Consider the following 19,846-nt stretch of genomic DNA (forward strand, 5'->3'; position numbering starts at 1 on the left):
GGGATATTAGTGCCATGTCTGGGCTGTGCTGCCCAGGACACGCGTACCTGCGCAGGGGACAAAAATGAATGCTGGTGTCCCTGGGAGCCCCGGGCACTTGCGGTGGACTGTAGGTGGGCGCCCGGCTGGCCCTGGCCCTCCCTGCCACCACTGTCCTGTTCCCTTTAAGAGAGAAAGGGCTGCTCGGCAATTTCTGAATGGCTGGCCCCGCCCCTGCCCCGCCTGCCAGTCGCTCGACCAATCAGCGCGCGCGCCGCAGGCCCACAGCCGGCTCACGGGCCGCTCTTAAAGGCGCAGTGCTGCCACCCGCCCGTCCCCTTTGCCGCCTGTCCAGGAGAAGACACGACCGTTTCGGAACCTCCGACGTGACCTTCAAACCGTGCCCAGCCGTGGGGAGAGGAGGTGTTCCCACGGCACGGGCACACCCATACACGTGTGTTCCAAAGGAGCAACACACCAGCAACACAAGCCCTAGGTGACAAATGATGTCAAGGGATGATGTGCAGCTCCCCTGTCCCTGGTTTGGACAAGGGATGGTCGGGTCCTAGGGACTGGGCATGCACAGGGGCCAGAGTGCACAGCTGGGTTGAGTTTCACCCCAAAGGCAGCCAGGCTGTGAACTCTGCCCCTGAGACACAGTGCAGTGAGGGCAGGCAGCTGGGAGAGCTCTTGTCCTGAACCAAAGCAGTAATGCAGGAGTGCTCCCACAGCAGCAGAGCCTCAAAACTTCCCCACAAAAATACCCCAGGAAATTCAGCCATGCAAAATCTTCCACTATGCAGAGGGGAAATAGCTGCGCAGTACGTGCCAGGGGAGCAGGAATGAACAGTGCAGCAACAGGACTGCGACACGTGAAGCAGCAAGCAGAGCTTGCACCTGGCTTCAGCAGTGAATCCAGCTCCAGGACCAGCCCAGGTCTCCCCCTTGCACGGCAGTGCAGTGCCCCCTTACTTGCTCTGCCACAGGTCCTCCTGCAGTCTGCTGTAGCCTGGGCTGTGAAATGATCCGGCTTAAAAATACTCCTTAAAAGCGGGGGACAGCCTGGCAGGACGTTGCCACGTTTCCTGGACACATGCAGGTGGGAAGCTGGTTATGAGGCAGGGCAACTGACACCAGCCAAGCATGACGCTTTCCATGCCAGTGCTTTGGGCACAGATGCTAGTGTGCCCGAGCGGTGCCAGCCTCGAGAGCTATCTAGGCCACAAACCGCAGGAGGTCTTTACCTGAGTCTCAATACTTGAAATTTAGGTGCAATGTCAGTGAGGCTCCTGCAAGGTGCTTTGTACCTGCAGGCTGCAGGGCTCCACTGGGCACTGCCCCGGGGCAAACTCTCACTTCCTGTAGCAGAGCACGAGGTTGGCTTGAAATACTTGCACTGCTGCAGCCATGCATGGTCCAAACCCCCAGAGCAGGCAGAGCAAAGCAAGAGGAGGCAGCAAAACCCGAGGGGAGGCAGCACAAAGCAAGGGGAGGCAGCACACAGCAGAGAGCACTTTTCAAAGGGCTCATACTTGGATTCACAAGAGGAACAATTCCCAAACCTGCATTCATCCACTGTCCTCCTGACCCTGAAGTTCCCCTAGCTCAGGGGTGTCCAGCTCATTTTCACTGGGGCCACATCAGCCTGGTGGTTACCTTCAAAGGGTCAAATGTAATTTTAGGACCTTATAAATGTAGGAGTAGTTGTATTTATAAGGTCCTAAAATTTTATTCGGCCCTTTGAATGCAACCACCAGGCTGATGTGGTGAAAATGAGTTGGACACCCTTGCCCTAGCTGCTACCAGTGCCAGGGATAATGGATCTCTCAGCATAGCTTGATACTGATCCTTCAAATCCTAAAGACTGAAAACCTTCATGAGCAGTTACCGTGGCTGCTCTATTTATAACTGCTGGTATTGCCTCTGCTACCAGAATCCTGATTTCCGTCCAGCCTGATGCCATTAAGATGCAGTGACGTTCCCCCAGCTCCAGCGCTCCAGATAGAAAGCAGCTGGCCTGCCAGGCTCTGCCTTCAAGCTTGGTTTGTTACTTTAAAAATGGTGAGGAGAGACCATTTGTTTTGCAGAAACACACCCAGGAGATTTGTCCTCAGCCTCCCAAGATGCTGGGGTGGCTGTGAGGGAGAGAGGAGCACAGAAGCTCCGCACTTTGAGAGGCCCTGGTTGGTTTGTGGTATGGGAGATAGGCTCCAATGCTTCACTTTGGTCGCAGCAGGAACGTGGTCAGTTACCTGACAAGGCAAATCCGGAAAGGAAGGACCTGGGGGCTGCTGTGGGGACTCTGCACCAAGGCTGTACCAGCTCATTTTGGAATCTTGATGAGCAAAGCAGAGACCCAGCAGGGACAGTGTGGTGGCTCATGGAGCTCCTGACCAAGGTGCTGAGGGGGCTGGCCCCTGTTCGGTCCCCATACAGCTGAGATGCCTGTGAATGGGCTCAGTTTTGCTTTCAGAGCTACACATGAAACCCATCAGTGTGAATCCCAGTGTGTGAGTCTCCCCAGCAGTTGTACTTGTCTGGGGACGGGCAGACACATGCACTAAACGGAGGCAAACGAAGCTGAAGCATGAATCTGGAGGGAGCATGGATGGACTCCAGGCTTGTCTGGATGACTCTGGAGGGTGACTGTCTGTGGGACACTCGCCAAAGCCTTGCCATCACCGTACCCTTTCCGCCAATGCACACACTTGCACCATCACAAAATACCTTCAAAACAGTGATGATGACTTGGGTGAATGGACAGACCAACAGCCCTATGTCTAGCAGGGCTTTCCTACCCTGTGCAGCCAGAAAAGCCTTGTGGTCTGCCAAGGTTCTTCATTTTGCTTCTGGTTTTAGACAGAAAGTCCCCAAATAAAGTAGGAATTGGTGGCCACACATGAGCCTTTGGTTTGCCAGCCTAGTGCGTCTACTTACTTCTTCATCCTTTGCTGAAGCTGTATATTGAGCTGGGAGAACCGAGAGCTAAGTATCTTCTCGTTCATCTTGGCAGCAGGAATAGCAAGAGCCTCTAGTAAAGCTGAGGTCATTCAACCCCAAGACATCCACTGAAGTGACAGTTCTTACACACACAGCCCATGCTGACCCCTCTTTGTGCAGCAGCATCCTTAGGACGCAGGCAGCCGGCTGCCCAGCTGGGTGTCCGTGCTGTGCAGGGCTGATGCGCGGTTCAGTCTGAGCATATTACTGCAGACAGACACCCTCTTGGCTTCAGCACTTTGGCTTTCGAGTCTGTGTCTGCAATGTCGAAACACAACACTGCTGGAGAGCATCTGAATGCAGGGCCCTAAAGCAACCTGCACGCATAAAGCAGCTCAAGCAACACCAGGGCAGCAGCTGGGGCCTCTGGGCTGTGGGTTGCTGCTTTTTTTCTCTGCTTCTCTTAAAACTGAACATGCTCTCGAAGGTGCATGGGGCTGCAATGGGGAGGTGGGGTCCCTCTGGGAGCTGGCTGCTCCTCTGCTTCCAATGCTCAAGCATTAGCCACTTTCCAGGATTTTGGGGTTGCAAGGGCTGATAATGATGGGCGTGAGCTGAGATAAAGCAGTGGCCAGTCTGTCTTGCAGCGATGGCTCTGGCTGCCTGCCCAGCCAGCCCACAGAGAGCCCACATCAGGGCACGTGCAACCAAGCAACCTCATGGGGGGGCTTCTTGAGGGGGCTGCATTAATTGTCAGACATTCGCCTGCATCAGAGACCCACTTCATTTCCCTGACGCTCCTTGCAACAGCAAAGAGCTACTTTATGCTTCCTCTCTCACACACCTTGCAGAGAAAATGAAGAGCGGTGGGGCTGCAGCCAGGGCAGGGGAGATTGAATTGCTTGCAGGGGGCATTTCTGCAGCTGCAGCATCTGCCACATGCCAGCATCATCCTGACCTGCTGCAGGTGCCCAGAGCTGCTCCTGCCAGGCCAAGGTGCAGAGCACAGGAACACCCTTCTCTTTGGCCAAAGGCAAAATGGGAAAGAGGAAAAAACACTCAAGAGGATGAGGGAAGCAGACAGCCGGTCACCACGCTGGTGGCACAGCCTGCCTTTCTCTGCCAAATCCCCTGGGCGAGCCCCATGAACCTTTTTGGCACTTGATCTGTGGGTTATAGGACAGACGGATGCATCTTCTTCAGTGGCAGGTGCAGCAGGGAGGGCTCCTAACACTCTGCCAGGACATTTCTGCAGATCTAGGCTGTGTCCTCGCTGAGATGCAGGGAGGGAAGGGGACACTTCTGGCCTTGGCCCAGCAGGGCTAAAGCCCAGCTCGCACCTGGCATGCTGCGGGAATGCCAAGCAGCATCCCACACCCCCACAGCCTGCGAGAGCGGCAGCACACCCCACCAGCAAGGTTTCCTATTCACCGGTGATTTCGGAGCACACATGGAATGTCTGTCCTCTGAAGCAGTCTCACTTGCTCTCTCTGTCACGTTAAGACCTGCTGTTGCTCAGTGTCAGCTCTTGGGCTGAGCGAGGACAGAGCCGCGGTGTTGGCATCGGGCAGCGAAGCGATGAAACCCTTGGCAGGCAGGAGGGAAGGAGGGACACACGGGCAGGCAGCCGTGGGAGGGACAGCATTGCACTGGCGCGATGACAGGAATGAAGTCAGAGCGGCTGCAGAGCTGTGTGGGGAGGCAGGAGAGGGTGGCAGGGGAAGAGCAGCTTGTCCTCGCAGGCGCGGAGTTTCTGCTCATCAGCAGCATTGTTCCTCTTTCATTTATCTTTACAGCTGGCTGCTCGCTGCTCCCTGCATGGAGGATGAGAATGGTGTTTACTGAGAGAAGCAGCCTTCCTGCCAGCCTGTGGGTGCAGGCAAACGGCACTGGCCACGGGAGCATCCTCATGGGTCTTCCCAATGCAGATGCACACAAGCCCTGAGCAGTCCTGCTAAGGCAACCACTGGGCTCGGGGAAAGGTTGAAATAGAGGATTCAGCAAATAAAACCCCACAAACCCCAGAGTGCAGGCAGGATTGTGCCTCTGAGTGCCTCAAAGGGGCATTACAGCTGGCTGAGTCCCTTTGCTCTTGCCCTGTTGAGGGATGAACATCCACTTTCTCAGGGAGGGATTGTTTCAGCCCACTCAACCTCGCCATCAGGAAGCACGTGTTGTTTCTGTCTTTACCAGTCTCACTTCCTTTGCAGCAGCTATTTGCACACCACAGGGCTACTTGGAGTGCACACATATCCTTGCCAGCAGACAGAAAATTTCCTGTTCCTGGAAGTGTTTGTGTGGAGAGGCAATTTATTCCTCATGCATCTTCCTGGCTAAAGCAGGTTACAGTGGCTTTTGCTCTGCTATCACCATCAGGGAGAGCTGCAGGCAGGGGAAAGGACAAAGCCAGGAGAATAGAAAACAGATTTACGTTGATGGATGTGATAAGAGAATTACACTTACTTTGGACAGGACAAGCCAGTTCATCATCTTGCCTTTTATCAGTGGCAGGGTGTCCACTAGAGCTCTTGTTCCTGGTCTGATAGCATCAGGGGGGCGGCTGCTCTGCCTTGCAGCTGGTGCCCCTCTGCCCTAGCATTGAATATCACCTATTATAAAAACTTCCCCAGTTCTTCCAAGTGCTGCTTGCCATCTCGAGTGTTTTCCTGAAACCCACTTTGGAAATGCCCATGGCAAAAAGCACACACGGAAGGCTGAGGAGCAAGAAGTCACTGTGGAGGTGGGCAGGAGCTGGGTGTGTAGGTGTTACCCAGCCCCGACACTGTCCTGCACGCTGGCGCTGTTGAGAACTGACACAGGAGCTGATGCTGGGCAGAAGCTGAGGTGTCCTCAGTGCCTTCACGCAGGTGTGAGGGATGAGAAGCAGGGCCCCGTGCTGTGGTCCATCAGCACAGCCTGCCCCAGGCACAGCCGATCCCATCTCATGGTCTGGATCGCTGACATGGGGAACTGCTGGAAATGCTCCCGCTCTGCTGAGGCAAGGCCTGTGTTCAGTGATGGAGATGACATCTCAGGGAGCAGGCTCATCGCTGTGTCAAAGGCCCCTGTATCCCAGCACAGGGGATGCTGCAGAGGAGCAGCACTTGAGTCTGCAGCTCTCCAGCACCACTTGGTCCCAATTTCCAGGAAAGCTGCTGGGTGTCCACAGACATCTGAGCTTCAGGCAGGACTACAGGCATGGCTAAGCTCAGCACTGAACACTACCATCCTGACGGTTTTTCCCCTCCAGGTCCTTATTCTGCCTGCAGGCAGGCTGTGAAGTGGCCGTCTGGCACAGGCTGTCCAGAGAGATGCCCCATCCCTGCAAACATGCAAGGGCAGGCTGGACAGAGCTCTGAGCAACCTGATCTGGGTGAAGATGTCCCTGCTCATGGCAGGGAGGCTGGACTAGCTGAGCTTTGAAGGTCCCTTCCAACCCAAACTATTATATGATTCTCTCATCTTCTGGGCTGAAAGATGCTGCAGATGAGAGCGCCTTGCCAGAGCACAGCCCTCCCAGAGCCCTGTCCTGCCCACCCGGGTCCCCACCACCCCCTCCCTCTCGGGGTGGTGACCCCTGCTCTGGGCCAGCAGCTGTGTTGTCCCCACGGATGGGGGACCTTGAAAGCACCAGCACAGCACAGCCCAGCACAGAGGACCAGCTCCTGACCCATACCGACATAGGCTGGGGAAGGAGGCGGCTGAAAATGAAAAAAAAGCTTTAGAAAAGAATGACAGGAATTATTTCAGGGCTGGAACAACCTGCCTCACACTGAGCGAGTGAAGAAGCCAATCTGTTTAGTTTATCTAAGGGAAAGTTAAGAGGGAACTTAGACGCATCTATAAATACCCACATGTTGGGAACGTTTCTGATTGCCACAGCCCTTTATCCTAGCAAACAAAGGCAGCAAAATTTCCTGGGGCTGGGACTTCAAGCGAGAGAAATCCAGGCTAACAGCAAAGTGCAGATTTTTAATGGGAAGGATAAATAACCATCAGGTCAGCCAGGCTGGGGACACAGCAGATTTCCCATCGCATGAAGTCTTAGAATCAAAGCTCCGTGGCTGCTGCTAAAGGAGACATTGCAACCAGCAGACATTTGGGGGTGGATGCAAGCGCTGCTGCACTCCACAGCCCGGGACAGTTAGGAAGAAAACCCCTTAAAATATGACTGTTCCCAACAGATCAGGCTCTCCCCCATTGTATGTTTTGCCCCATGACTGCCCCACCTGTGGTCGTGGATCCCTCCCGCTGGTGAACAGAGACCAGCAGCCAAGCTCATCCTCCTGTTGTGTTCAGAAAACCATTGGCCCACCCTTCCAAAACTGGCAAAGATTTGGTGAACGTTTGGAAACAGAGAAAATAGCAAGAGCAAAAGGAGAAGTTGAACAGTAAGGGAAAAAAATGGGGCATTACCCATTTTATTGCAGTCCAGAATAAGAAGAGAAACATTTAAAAAGGAGATAAAAGAAGCAGTTCAATTTTTGTATTTAAAATATTTTGGAAGAAGACTTTGACTTAGCAAACAAGCATTATTTCAAACTATGCCAAAGAAAACAATATTTTCTTATAATTTTAAATCTGCAGTGAGCTACATCCATCCCAGCCACTCCATCCCTCCCAAAAGTGCATTTTGCCCTTCGCTTGTCCCTAAAACTCCCCTTGAATGCATAGCCCAAGCAATGCACTCGCACTGTGAGGAAGCTGAGATTTATGATGCACATCCAAATAAATGGTGTCTCCAGGTAAATAAGACAGCAGAAAAAAAAAGCTCCTGGTAAGCTGAGGAATGGACCTGCCATTTAAGAGCTCAGAGAAAAAAAAATAAGGAAATCTGCAATGTGGGAGTGTGCCAGCGCGGGGGTGAGAGGGATGGGGCTGGAAGGATTTCCAGCTCCATGCAGCCTCTTTATTTCTGCACCACATCCCCCTGCCCTCTGAGCCCTGAGGGCTGACACCAGGCCGTGGTAAATGCTAATGTGAGGGGACAATTTTGGTGTCATCCAGCCCCCTGGATGACTGCTGGATTTCCTAGTCTGAGCATCACCAGAATAGCCATGAGGAAACACTGCCAGCCCCAGGGGAGGAAAACGCCTCCCCAGCACCATCCCCACAGTGCTATGGGGACACGGCCCCGGTGCTGTCCCCTCAGTGCCAGCTGCTGGCTGGGGAGGATGTGGCGTGGGGCGCACGGAGGCTCACCTGGAGCAGGGTGCTGCGAGAGCCCAGCACCAGGCTGCAGACGCTGGCTGGTGCCTCTGTCCTCCGTGCTGTCACCCTCACCAGCCGCGGTGGCGTCCCCGGCGCGCTGTCCCCAGCCCCTGTGAGAAGCCTCTGCTCAGCATCCTGGGATGGATCCTGAAATGAGACAAGGGGTACTTGTGGGTAGGGCAGCCCAGCTGCCTCCAGGCCCTCCTGCTGCTTCTGGAAGGGCCAAAATGAGCTCTCCCCCATGCAGGGGGCTCATCCTGCCTTCTGTGAGCATGCCCCTGTGACAGCCTGCCCTAGCACTGCCCCATGGGCAGGGGGCCACTGCAGGTGACCAGCCTGGCCGGCAGGGACTCCGGGGCTGAGGAAGAGTTTCTTCTTGTGGTTCACCAGTCGGCTTAGCACAGCATAGATTTCATCCCCACGCAGAATATACTGTTCCTGATCTTTTTCAATCCATTTATATATCAACCCTTTCACATGTACATCTCTAATAGCATCAGACATATCACTGTAAAGATGCACCTGGTCAAACTCAATGCCATGAGTTATGAAGTAATCAACGACTGAAGAGAGCAGCATCATTTCAGGAAGAGAAAAAATGTTCATAAACTGCTTAAGTGATGGACCCTTGCCCTAGAAGTCACTCGTCTGGTACAGGGGGATGTGCTGTGTACTGTGCAGCTCCCTGTTGCATTTCATGTTTCAGCAATGCAAGATGCCTCAAACGCGTTTTTTGGAGAAAGGAGGAGGGATTTAATGGCATTGATGGGCTTGGGCTGTGTTCGGCACAGGGAAGCCCCAAGACCAGCTGCTTTGCTCATCTCCCTGAGTTCAGGGCACTGTGCGGGCAGCAGGACCACCCCTCATGCCAGCTGTGCCAGGCCCACAGCTGCTTCCCCGCTTGTTTCCACATTGATTTTTAAATGTCCTTATTGACTGTCACATCTCCTTGGGGCCTCACAGACTGGCCTGGATGCAGAGACCAGTGGCTGTTGCCAGCAGGTCTTGCTGGTGGGTGAATCAAGGCTGCAGGAGATCCAGAAAACCAGAGTGGGATCCCACTACCTACAGTACAACATTACTAAAAATTTCTTTAGAAACACAGACTAGATCTGCAGGTTTGCCTTAACTAGAGGGACTGTTAATGTGAAGGTGGTGAAGGCAGTCAAGAAAAAAAATGCAACTAAAATGGTTCCTGAGTAGTGCGTAGTTTTGTCTCCCCTGGTCTTGATCCCCAACTCCTTTACAACATTCCCCATCAGGAGACGTCATCCCTGTGTGCTACTCAGATTTAGTGTTCCCACAGGTACATGATGGGAAGCCAGTTCAATCTGTGAAATATGGTGTTTATCTGATAGGGTTATTTCACCAAAAGGAGGAATCCTCAAATATTCCTGTATCCCTAGTTCAGGGGGACCCGGCAGCATCCCGTGGCAAGGCATGAGGCAGTGAGACTGGGTCAGGAAAAAAGCCTGCAAAGGCACAAGGCAATTTTATTTACCTTGGTGCCTTTGCTATAACTGAGTCCCTACTGCTCAATTCCTGCCTCCCCACCTGGTGCCATATCTTTTAAAAGGCCATTGAAAATTAAAGAGAATGCAAATAAGAGAGACAGAAGTTACCTGAGAGCTGGGAAAAAAATCCTGAAAAGGGAAACTTAAAAGACTCAACCTACTTCACTTATCAAAAGCAGCCTGCAAGGTGGCTAGATCAGAGAGCTGAAATGTCTCTGTGGGAAACAGTGTCAGACGGGAGCAACTAATCCAGCTGCAACAGCAGAGCAGCAAGCAGAGCTGGAGCTGAAGCTATTTGCATTAGGGGTAATTCAATTAACACTTGTGAACTAGAGAAGTTGCCTCATTAATGAGACAAGCTATGACAGAGGATGCGTGGGAACACTCTGGGTTTGAGGTGGCCGGGCTGCGGTGGCTAGCAGACCCCCATGCCCCTTGCCTCCCCCTTGGTGCAGGAGGTGCAGGCTCTGGCCCCACAGCACCGTGCCAGAGCAGCTCTTACCTTGGGGAGGTTTTGGAGCTCTCTGGGTATGACTGTGGAGCTGGGCTTGCTGGCCCCGTGCTGCTGCCTGGCTGTGTCACCACGTGCATCCGGGCTGGGAGGCTGCAGGGGTGCGGAGCGCAGTGTGAAATCGTAGAATTCATGGATATCTGCAAAACAGCATGAGAAAAATCCACAGGACCAGGGAGGCAGCAGGATGCCAGTGTCCTCCGTGGGGTGAAGCACCTGTGCGCAGCTGCTCTGCCCCTAGAGCATCATACATCTGAGCCCTTTGTGAGAGGCTGGCACGTGAGTGAAGGGCTAGGACAGGGCTCTGCTGGCTCCCAGCCCTTGCCGTGCTGCCCACCATGCCTTTCCCCAGCAAGGCAAGAGGTGCAATGTGGTGCCTGGCTCAGGGCGCAGTGCCCCACAGCTGTGGAAAGCACAGACATTTCCACGGAGAGATGACCATATGGTTCACAGGGACTAAAAGCAAATTGTGCTCAGCAACAACAATCATAAACCCACCCCACACCACTCTTCTCCAGGCTGTGTCAGCCCCACACATGGTCCCATGCCCCTTCTGCTCTGAGAAGCCTCCTGCACCAGGCAGCCCCTGGTGCTGCCAGGCTTTTCCCTCCCCAGCACCCATGGACTGTCGAGGGGTCGCCTTCCCGTGGGAGCAGGCAGAGAGGGCACAGTGCACTGGGACAGCAGGCTCACGGTGTACAAGCTCTAAAGCTGGTGGCTACAGCTGTGTTATCTCCAGCTCCTTCCCTGATAAACTTCCTCTTCTCACCTGGCATGATACTACCTGTGCACTGGCACAAGCAGATGCCAGGTATCCTCGCTTGGGCTCCAAGGACCTGAGGCTGCTGCTGTAAATCATAGTGGCTCTGGAGAGAGGTATGAGAATGGGGTGTCCCAGCCCTTGCTGCTCCAGAGACAGTTACGGGGTCACAGCAGGACCTGATGGCAGCTGCTGCCCAGCTGTAGCTCCAGAGGGGCTGTGGGAGCCCAAACCCTCTCCTACCCCTGGCCAAGAGCATTTTACCTTCTCCCTGTCACACGTGGAAGATTATAGGGAGCAGCAGGGCTGCAGTTGGCTTCGTTCCTCCCTAAGGAAGCCCCCACTGCTGCACACTTAGGCAGCTGCCACCCCCAGCAGCCCCCAGCTCAACTCCAGAGCCAGGACAGACATGGACCTCCAGATCTAGCACCTCTGTAGGAACAACGAAAGCCAATACGCCCCTTGCAGAAGTGTTTAATTTCAGAAAGGGAACTACAACAAAAGTGAGCAGCTTTTTTTTTTTTTTTTTTAAATGAAGAAATGGATAACAAAGAGGGTAAAATATTTGTGGGAGGCACTGAGCTAATTTAGGGAGACCCCACTGGGACATCAGAGCAAACACACAGTGCCTGGCCGAAGGACACTGTAAAGGCGAAAGGGAGGAAAGCAAGGCTGGACCGCAGGGCAAGGGAGGCTATTAAAAGTGAGAAGACATTCATCTAAACAGCTGAAGCTGCATCCAAATGAGAAAACCAGAAAGGGTGGTAAATGCTGCCAGGTTAAAGGTAAGGCTCCAAAAGGTCAGCCAAAAGAGTGTGGTAAATGCCTTGCAAAAGTCATAAAAAAGTAATAAATCCCTTCAAGCATCTGGGAAACAGGAAGCCTGGTGGAGTCACGGCAGCATAAATAAGCACTTGGTGTGGGGAAAGCTGCAGCAGGAACCTGAGTTCATTTTCTGTACCTGTATCTGCTGCGGAGGAGGCTGGAGAGCCCCTCCTTTGCCAGCAACCCCAAGGGCAAGTCATGGGTCTCAGCTCAAGTGGGACGCGGCCATTCCCTGGGCGTTCCCTGGCAGCTCAGGGTTGAAATGGCTGCACCAGCCCTTTGGTGTGCGACTTCTCACCTGAAACTGTGCCACATCGCAGCACCACGGGCTATTAAATGCCCACTTTATAAAGATGTTCCAAGGAAATCTGGTGAGCACTGGGCAGCGTTAAGCAGGGACCTGCTGAACACTGCCTGAAGCTATTTCCCAGGGAGGTTTTCACAAAGCAGGATTGCACCCCCAGACACAAAACCCCATCCTCTCCCTGTGCTTAACCACATACCGCAGCAGCGCATCCATGTTGCAGACAGGATGGAGAGCAGCATCGACCCCAAGCATCCAGCTCCTGGGCGCTGCCTGGTGACCTCCCAGACACAGGGAAAAAGCTGCTATAAATCTCGGCTGCTAGCAGAGCAGCTTTAAGTCCACAGGGTGCCCAGCCAGGCTGTACAGCCACCCAAGTCCAGAGAGCACTGTGCCAGTGCCTGGCTTCGATATCACTTTTGGAGCTGCTGCTTCTTGCTGCATCATTGCCAGTCTCTGTCCTATACCCCGGGAGAAATGGGACAGCGGCAATGATGGGAGGTGTGGGAGTCCCCAGATCCACCCACTGCACCTGGGGCATCCCCTCCACAGCACCCTAAGGTGCCAAGCACGGCAGCTCCCAAAGCCCTCCCAAATCAGCCATGAGGTCACGGCAAGCAGTCACTGCACAGCCAAACAAACAGGACTTTGTTTTCATGCAAAAACATCTCTCCCTCTGGTTATAAAAATAGTCATTGCGTAACAGGATAGCAGGGGCTCATGGCTGCGTGGATTATGCTTGGAATGCACAAAACTTTGCAAAAATGAAAACAGGATTTGAACAGCCCTGTCACAGGGGTGCACTGCTGCCGGTGTCCCTGTTTGTCACCCGTCTCCTGCAGGAACACAGCCTTGGGCAGCCAAGCTGGCAAGGCGCCTGTGGAGCGGGAAGCTTGTCCTCCAAAGCAGCCGCTCTGCACCTCGGAAAACCTCAGCCCATTTAGATGTTTGCCAGGAGAGGGAACCTTTGCCGGCACCAGGGGTTAGAGGAGTTTGAGGACCGAGGGACGGGATTCAGGCAGTGAAGGATGCAGCTGTAACAGGTGTACGTTTTAGGATGCATGTGGTATTAAAAATAATCTAAGTATGTTCTGTTTTCCTTCATTTCTTATAGGCGTCACAAGTTGCACACAAGTCTGCCTCACCTGCGTACTTTAAAAGCAGCACTACCTGAAAAGCCTCAGCAAAAGGATGTTGTAGCAAAAGATGATGCTGCATGCTCTGTCTTACAGCCCAAATCCTCTCTGGGTGTAATAAGGAAGAGTAACTCAAGATTTACAGAGATTAGAGTTCGTCTAACAATTTCCACCTGGGATCAATACGTCAAATAAATATCACTAAATATTTCTGTAGCACCAGCATGCAAGGGCTAATGCAGCACCCTTGTGCCAGCTGGTACACACACTTCCAGAAAACGACATTTCTTCTCCAACATGTGCACTGTCATCAGCTGCGTCACTGCAGATGTAGCCCAAGCAGAAACTCCAGCCTCACCTCGGCCTCCCGCTGCCGTAGGGAGGATTCACACCTACAACCGCCACAGCAGAGCTTTCAAGCAAGCTGCGAGTTTCCATCATTGCCTATGCCCTAATTTGTAAGAGGAGGAGTCCTCAGGGCTGGGAATCCTCCAGATTCCTCCAGTTTTCCAGCCTGGCTCCTGCATCCACCTGGTGAAGCCACAACCACCATCCCCAGCGATGATGCTGGTGAGCCGAGTTCCCAGCTGGAGTTTTGTGCCCAGGGAAGCACTGTGGGTCAGCAACCGCCTGCCTCTCCTCCTGCCTGTACAACAGCAGGGCTTTCCACGAGGAACCTTTTTTGGGGTAGGCTGCAGGGAAAGGCTGGGGACCCAAAAAGACCTCATTGGGGTCTGTGCCAGCCACCGCTGGGGCACAGGAGAGGAGCAGAGACCCAGAGGGCTTTCAGGAGGAGCTATGCCCTTGGGGCTGCTGGCAGCCAGGGTGGCTGAGTGCACACAAGCTGTGCCTGTCCACCCAGCTCTGCCTGCTGCAAAGGGCACAACGGCCCCTTTCAGGAATGAAAGGTCAGGGAGCTGCTTTAGCATGTGAGCCCTGTCCTCCCCAGCAGCATGAGACACCAAGCATCTCCTCGAGGGGCTGCAGGGAGCAGAGGGAAAGCAGAGCCACGATCACCCCAGCCCAGCTGCAGCATCCCCAAGCCCAGGCTCCTCAAGTGCCCTTTTGCTGGGCTGTTTCCCTGCAAGTCACGCGCTTGGCTCCATGGCCTCAGATGCAGGGAGAGAGGGGCCAGGAGGAGGGAGACAGCACAGCCTGCTTTCCCTCTGCGCCGCCAAGGAATTTCTTTTGTGCCGAGCAGTGGTTGACGCATTCCAACGCAGAGCAGCTCCCGCACCGCTGCACTGAGCCAGCTGACACCGTCACCCACTGGGGCAGTAGCCCTCCTGGCAAAGCCAGCCTGCCCCAGGGCACAGGCAGCTCCTGGGAGAGGGAGGTGAGTCTGGCACGGTGGCCACAAGGATTTAAGGGGCTGTGTTGTGCTCAGAGGGGTCTGGCAGAAAACAGTGCACGTGCAGAGCAACACTGGGCATGATGACAGTGACAGATAAATCCAGCCCTGGACACCACATAAGCTTTATCTGAACATCCCAGCAGATCCTCCCCTGGAACTGGGAAAACTGGGGCTTTTGGAGTCCACTAAACAGCTTATTCTTAAAAAAACAAAAAAAAAATCCAAAAACCCCCAAAAAAACCCAAATGAAAAGCCGTATTTGTGGTATTTATCATGTGGGTCAGCTTGGAAAACTCCACGACACTTGGCACTTCAGGTAGCTCTACTATGGCATAATGCATTTTGGTGTTCAAACTCAAGCTGGCCAACACGTCTTCGGAGAGCATTACCCGTAGGAGCATGCAAGCTGAGAACAAGGATATAACATGCTCATGCATTCATGTTCCCCAGGGGCTGAAAAAACAAAAGCAGGGCCAGGTGTCTGAAAGGCTGCAAGAGGAAAGGTCTCTGCAAGCTGAGACCTTCCTGGAGACAGAAGCATCTAGCATGGTGTGGGACAGCGAGATGGAAGCCTTTGCACTGGGAGGTGTACCCACGGCTCTCCTGAAAATCCTCCTCCCTCAGATAAACTCCAAACCAGCTCTGTGACTCAGAGCAAACTTCAGACAGAGACACAGCAGCCCAATGGGAAAAGGAAAAGAGTGAAAAGCAGATAAAATAGAAACACTCCACCACTCTCGCAGAGCTGTCACCATGCTCCAGTGGGTCCAGACCGTGGATATCGAGTGACCTCAGTATGTGCCCACTGTGTGCAGGCACAGCAAGCACACAGCCGGACACAGCACCACACGTGTCCATGCAAGGACAGAGGAATTCACAAACCCACGCTCTGGTGGGGAGGTAGGGGGAAGGAAGTAATTCATGCAAATTCCTAGTTATGTAAACACATCTAGAGAAAGCTCGCTCTGGCACAGGGAACTAATATCCTGTTAAACCAGTTGAAAAGGTCACCAGCAATCAAGCGACACTCCCTTGTGCCAGCGCTGACAGGACACCAAGACAGACAGCTCGGAACAGGGAAGCCTGTGCAGCCTCCACGTGCCAGTGTGCAAACCGCAGCCAGCTCGGCATGCGTGCAGACGTGTTCTCTCCAGCTACGCTCTCTTCGCAACACTTTTGCACTAACATGAACGGCCCTGGGCTTTGGGAAAGCTGCTTTGCTGCCTTCACACAGCCCTGGGGAGGGCTGGGGGAGCACACAGAAGCAGCCAGGGGCATTGGGCTGGAGTCAGGTTTGCCAAAGCAATCCCGCTGGGGACCACTGCCTTTTAGTGTGGGACTAAACATGGGCTGGGGACCATTTTGAGAGTGGTTTGTGTAAATGAAGAGGCAAGAAAGGAGATGCACTCTGGTCCCTTCGGCATGGGGGCCCACTGCCCCGGGGAGCCCCCCCATTGCTGTGTATCTTTGCTGCTGATGGCACAGAGTCCCAGTGCAAGCCCTGCACAAGTACACACTGGGGCTGAAAGCCGCCACGTGATGCTCCAGCAGCAAGAACAAGAAAAGGCGAGAATAAAATAGCTCAGGACACACTGCTCATCCCATGATTGCATTACATTTTCAATTGATAACCTGAAGCACAGAGGAGCTGCTGGCAACTCGAGGTTCTGTGGGCACAGAAATGGGTCTCTGGTTGACGAGGTGCAAAAAGGCAAGAGCCGTCAAGAAGGGAGAGCGATGGCAATGGCGAGGGGAAGCAACAGGGCTGAGACAGCCTTGGGTCAAAACACACCAAGCATGAGGCACAGACCACACGTGGAGCTCTGCATCCCGGGCCCGGGTCCTCCTCTGGGGTGCAGAGCTTCTGGGGGACTTTCCCTTCCTTCCCAGCAGGGACACTTGGCTTCTGCCCTGGGAGGCCCAGGAATGGAAACGGCCAGGGCTGTGCATGCTTCCTCAAGGGCCACAGGAAGCGGGACTTAAGGAGAGGAGCTGAACGGGAGCTTCTGCCCCTCTCAGCACACTACAGCTTCTGCAAATGGTTCTCTGGGATTACAACCAATATTAGTGCCCTAAGTGAACCCACACAGCCAGCATCTGGTCTGCTCTGGCAGAGAATGGAGCTGACCAACTTCAGAGTCCAAAACCATCGAATTTTGTTTTTCTAAAAAATATACTTCACAAAGAAAGTGCATTTTCAAATGACCTCATTCAGCGAGACAGCCGTATGTCTTGCACGGAGAAGTTGTGTAGCACGGCAAGACTCCAGATGTGTTTGTCTAAATCCACATGGAGAACTTTATGCTGTGTTCCAAACAGCTTTTTTCTGGTGCCCAGCTCCAAGAAAGCCTTGCTGTCAAGTCTGTTCCTTGTGTGCAATGGAGCCGCTTGCACAGTGTATTACTCGCAAGTGCTCATAGGTCTAAGCACAAGGAAGGCCAAGATACCTCAAAAGGAGCTGGGTAAGTGTGGATTCTCTCTCAAAGAGAGAAAAATTTAGCCTCCCTTCAGGTTGGCAGCAGGAATGGAAAGATGCAGGTTGTGATGAGGCTGAGGGGCACGGGGAGGAGCGAGGCCTCATGGTGGGGTGTCCTTGGTACAGCAGCAGAGCTGGAAACCCAGCAGTGGCTGTGGCCACACCATGTCTGCGCTGCACAGGAGGTGCTCACAGCATCACAAGGCTTTACCCCTTGTCCACAATCACCAACTGAAGAAGCCTGTTTGCATCGCAAACACCCAGGGACTGCAGCCTCGAGCCCCTGCACCTCCTGCCCAAGCCCTGGAGGTGAAAGACAGCCCAGCTCCCTGCTGTTACAGGCCCTTGTGTGTTTGCACAGGATGCAACCAGTCTGGCCAGTGCCAGGCACCTGTGCAGGATCAGGCTCCCAGGAGAACCCACTGACCCCAAAGCCCCAGGGACCACAAGGTAGAGGCTTACCCAGCAGAGCCTGGAAGAGTTCACTTTGGAAGATGTGCGAGACTTTTCCAATGGAGGCTTTTAGCTCCTGCTCCTCAGGGGACTGCAGGGTGCTTTGGTATCTGGTCAGAATTTCCACTGCCCGTTCAGTGTCTGCAGGGATGACACAGGAGTAACAAGTCATTAACGCTGAAGGATGGACAGACATCGTCAGGGAAGGATTGAGTGCAGCCTTGGAGCAGTGCAAAAGGCTCACCCTGGATAATATCTCAAGTTGCCACCTCCCAGGCAAAGAAGCTCTTCAGGAGCTGGACACATCCTGGTTGCACAGGGACACGAGTACTACCACAGAAGTCTCCCACATGGGGCTGCAGCAAAGCTGAGGGCAGCCCCACTCACATAGCACAAGATATTGCAAACAGTTCAGCTACATGAGCGTCAAAACTTAGCTTTCTACAGGGTCAAGTGTAGGAATTGCTCCACACAACAAGCAGCTTGGGTCAGCAGGAGACACAGTGGGAAAGGAACATGATGCCTTGGGGGCAGGGAAGGAGGGATGCTGGAGGCTGCCATGAAGCAATATATTGGTTAAAGACTGAGCTCACTAGAGCTGTGAGACAACCTTGGACCTAAAATAGTGGAGCTGTGATCTCTGTGTGCCAGGACACCTCCATGGTTTTCTATGCAGATGCCCAGAGCCATCAGTCCAGCTCCAGCCCAGATGTGAGCCATCTCTCAGGCGGATAGGGAGCTCCCATGGACTTTGAGTCTGTCCCAGCCCTATCAGTGAATATTTCCCTTTGTCACCCAGGCAGCCCACAGACAAAGACTGTCTGTGTGAGGAGCGGGGGAGCCGTCCCGCCACTGTTGGGGACTCATCTTTTAACCCAGCAACTCATGCAGAAAGGATGACCCTGCTCATCCCAGAGCTCTTGGCAGGGAATTCAGGTCATCGAACAAGGGTGCCTGTGTCTGCTTGGGTGTATACCACCTGCTGTCCCAGCTCTCCCAGCCAGCTCCTCCCCAGCTGAAACTGGAATGGGTCCTGCCTGTATCACCGTCCCACACTGACTCATCATGGGAGCAGAACAGAGAAAGAAGCCTGGGGAAGCGTGAACAGCTCCTGCTGGGCTCTATGCTGGCTCCAGGAAGAGCAGAGATTTCCCCAAGTTCCAGATTTATTGGGCTTTAGGGGCATCCCAGCCCTGTATTATCACTAAGGGCTTCCTTTTCTGCAAGATCAGACAGTGGCTTCAGACATTGCCCAGCATTCCATGAGCACGGTTGAGTCATCTTCGCCTGGTCATTCCTGACCTTATCAGCAGAAGCTGAAGAAGCAGGTGGAGAACCGTGGCCACCACACCAGGACACAAAGACTGTGAACCTGGTGTTAACATCCTACTCCAGCCCAGGCTGCACAGAATGAGCAGCATGCACTCTGCACTGACCTCTGTGCTGCTGGCCACCAACACTGGGTGACAGCCAGCAGGGGCAAGGGAGCGCTGGCCCTGGACCACCAAACCCAGGGAAGTGCTGTGCCTCCAGCACAGGGGAGAAACTGGAGCACCCTTCCTACAGCACCCAAGAAAGAGCACATGGTGTCCAGGGCCCATCTCACCATGCCTCAAGGTACCAGTCCCACTTACAGATCCTTCCTCACAGGGCCCACATCCCCAAAACCCACCTTCCCCCCAGCACCCACGGGTGCTGCAAGCACAGCATCCCATGGCAACCCGCTCTGAGCCACAGTGGCATGAGGACGTCTCCCACAACCCAGTCCTCAAGTCTCAGCCTTGGGAGTGCACCCCGGCAGGGCTGCCCGGCCGGTGGGGAGGAAGGGAGAGAGGGAGAGAAGGAGGGTGGGAGCTGCCCGGGAGGAGCGCAGGGCACCGGCTACAATCCCGGTGCCGGTACCGGCAGGGCAGACACTTGTTGAGCGCGGCGGGCCGCGGTGCCCGGCGCTGCAGACAGGGCAAGGCTCGGCTCTCCTTACCTTCCCGGCGGATCATCGCTCCGCCGTAGCCGGCGGCCGCTCCGGTCGCTGCCAGCCCGCGAGCGGCCGAGCCGCCGCCCGCCCCGCCCCGCGGGAACCGGCCGAGGAGCCGCCCCCCCCACGCCCGCCGGCACCGCCTCCGGGAGCGGCCCGGCACCCACAGCGCACCCGCTGCTCTACCCCGGGGCGTGGCTGCTCGGAGCCCGCCGGGCTACCGGAGCGGCTCGGCGTGCGCACCCCGCCCCGGGAGTCCTGGCAGGCGCGCCCGGCTCGGCCTCCCCTCCCTCCCCGCTGCGGAGGGCCCGGCCCGGGGGAGCCGCTCGGCCCCCGGCACCGTTTCCCGGCGCTGTCACTAGGTGGCACGGACGCGCCGCGGATCCCCGCCTGCCCCGGGTCGGTGCC

The 19,846-nt window shown here is 54.6% G+C and overlaps 1 protein-coding gene across 2 annotated transcripts in view; it reads right to left on the reverse strand.

The window, feature by feature from the left end:
* Positions 1-19,521, reverse strand: part of DLG3 (discs large MAGUK scaffold protein 3) — a 78,567-nt gene extending 59,046 nt beyond the window's left edge. For both annotated transcript variants that reach the window (XM_065643589.1, XM_065643590.1), the window contains exons 1-4: positions 19,445-19,521; positions 17,473-17,604; positions 10,147-10,295; positions 8,122-8,277 (exon numbers count right to left, since the gene is read on the reverse strand). In XM_065643589.1, coding sequence (XP_065499661.1) covers positions 8,122-8,277; positions 10,147-10,295; positions 17,473-17,604; positions 19,445-19,460 — 453 coding nt within the window. In that variant the 5' untranslated portion in view covers positions 19,461-19,521. The remainder of the gene's footprint in view (positions 1-8,121; positions 8,278-10,146; positions 10,296-17,472; positions 17,605-19,444) is intronic.
* Positions 19,522-19,846: the final 325 nt, after the last annotated feature.

Source organism: Caloenas nicobarica, chromosome 12, assembly GCF_036013445.1.
Source record: "Caloenas nicobarica isolate bCalNic1 chromosome 12, bCalNic1.hap1, whole genome shotgun sequence".
Lineage (NCBI taxonomy): Eukaryota > Metazoa > Chordata > Aves > Columbiformes > Columbidae > Caloenas > Caloenas nicobarica.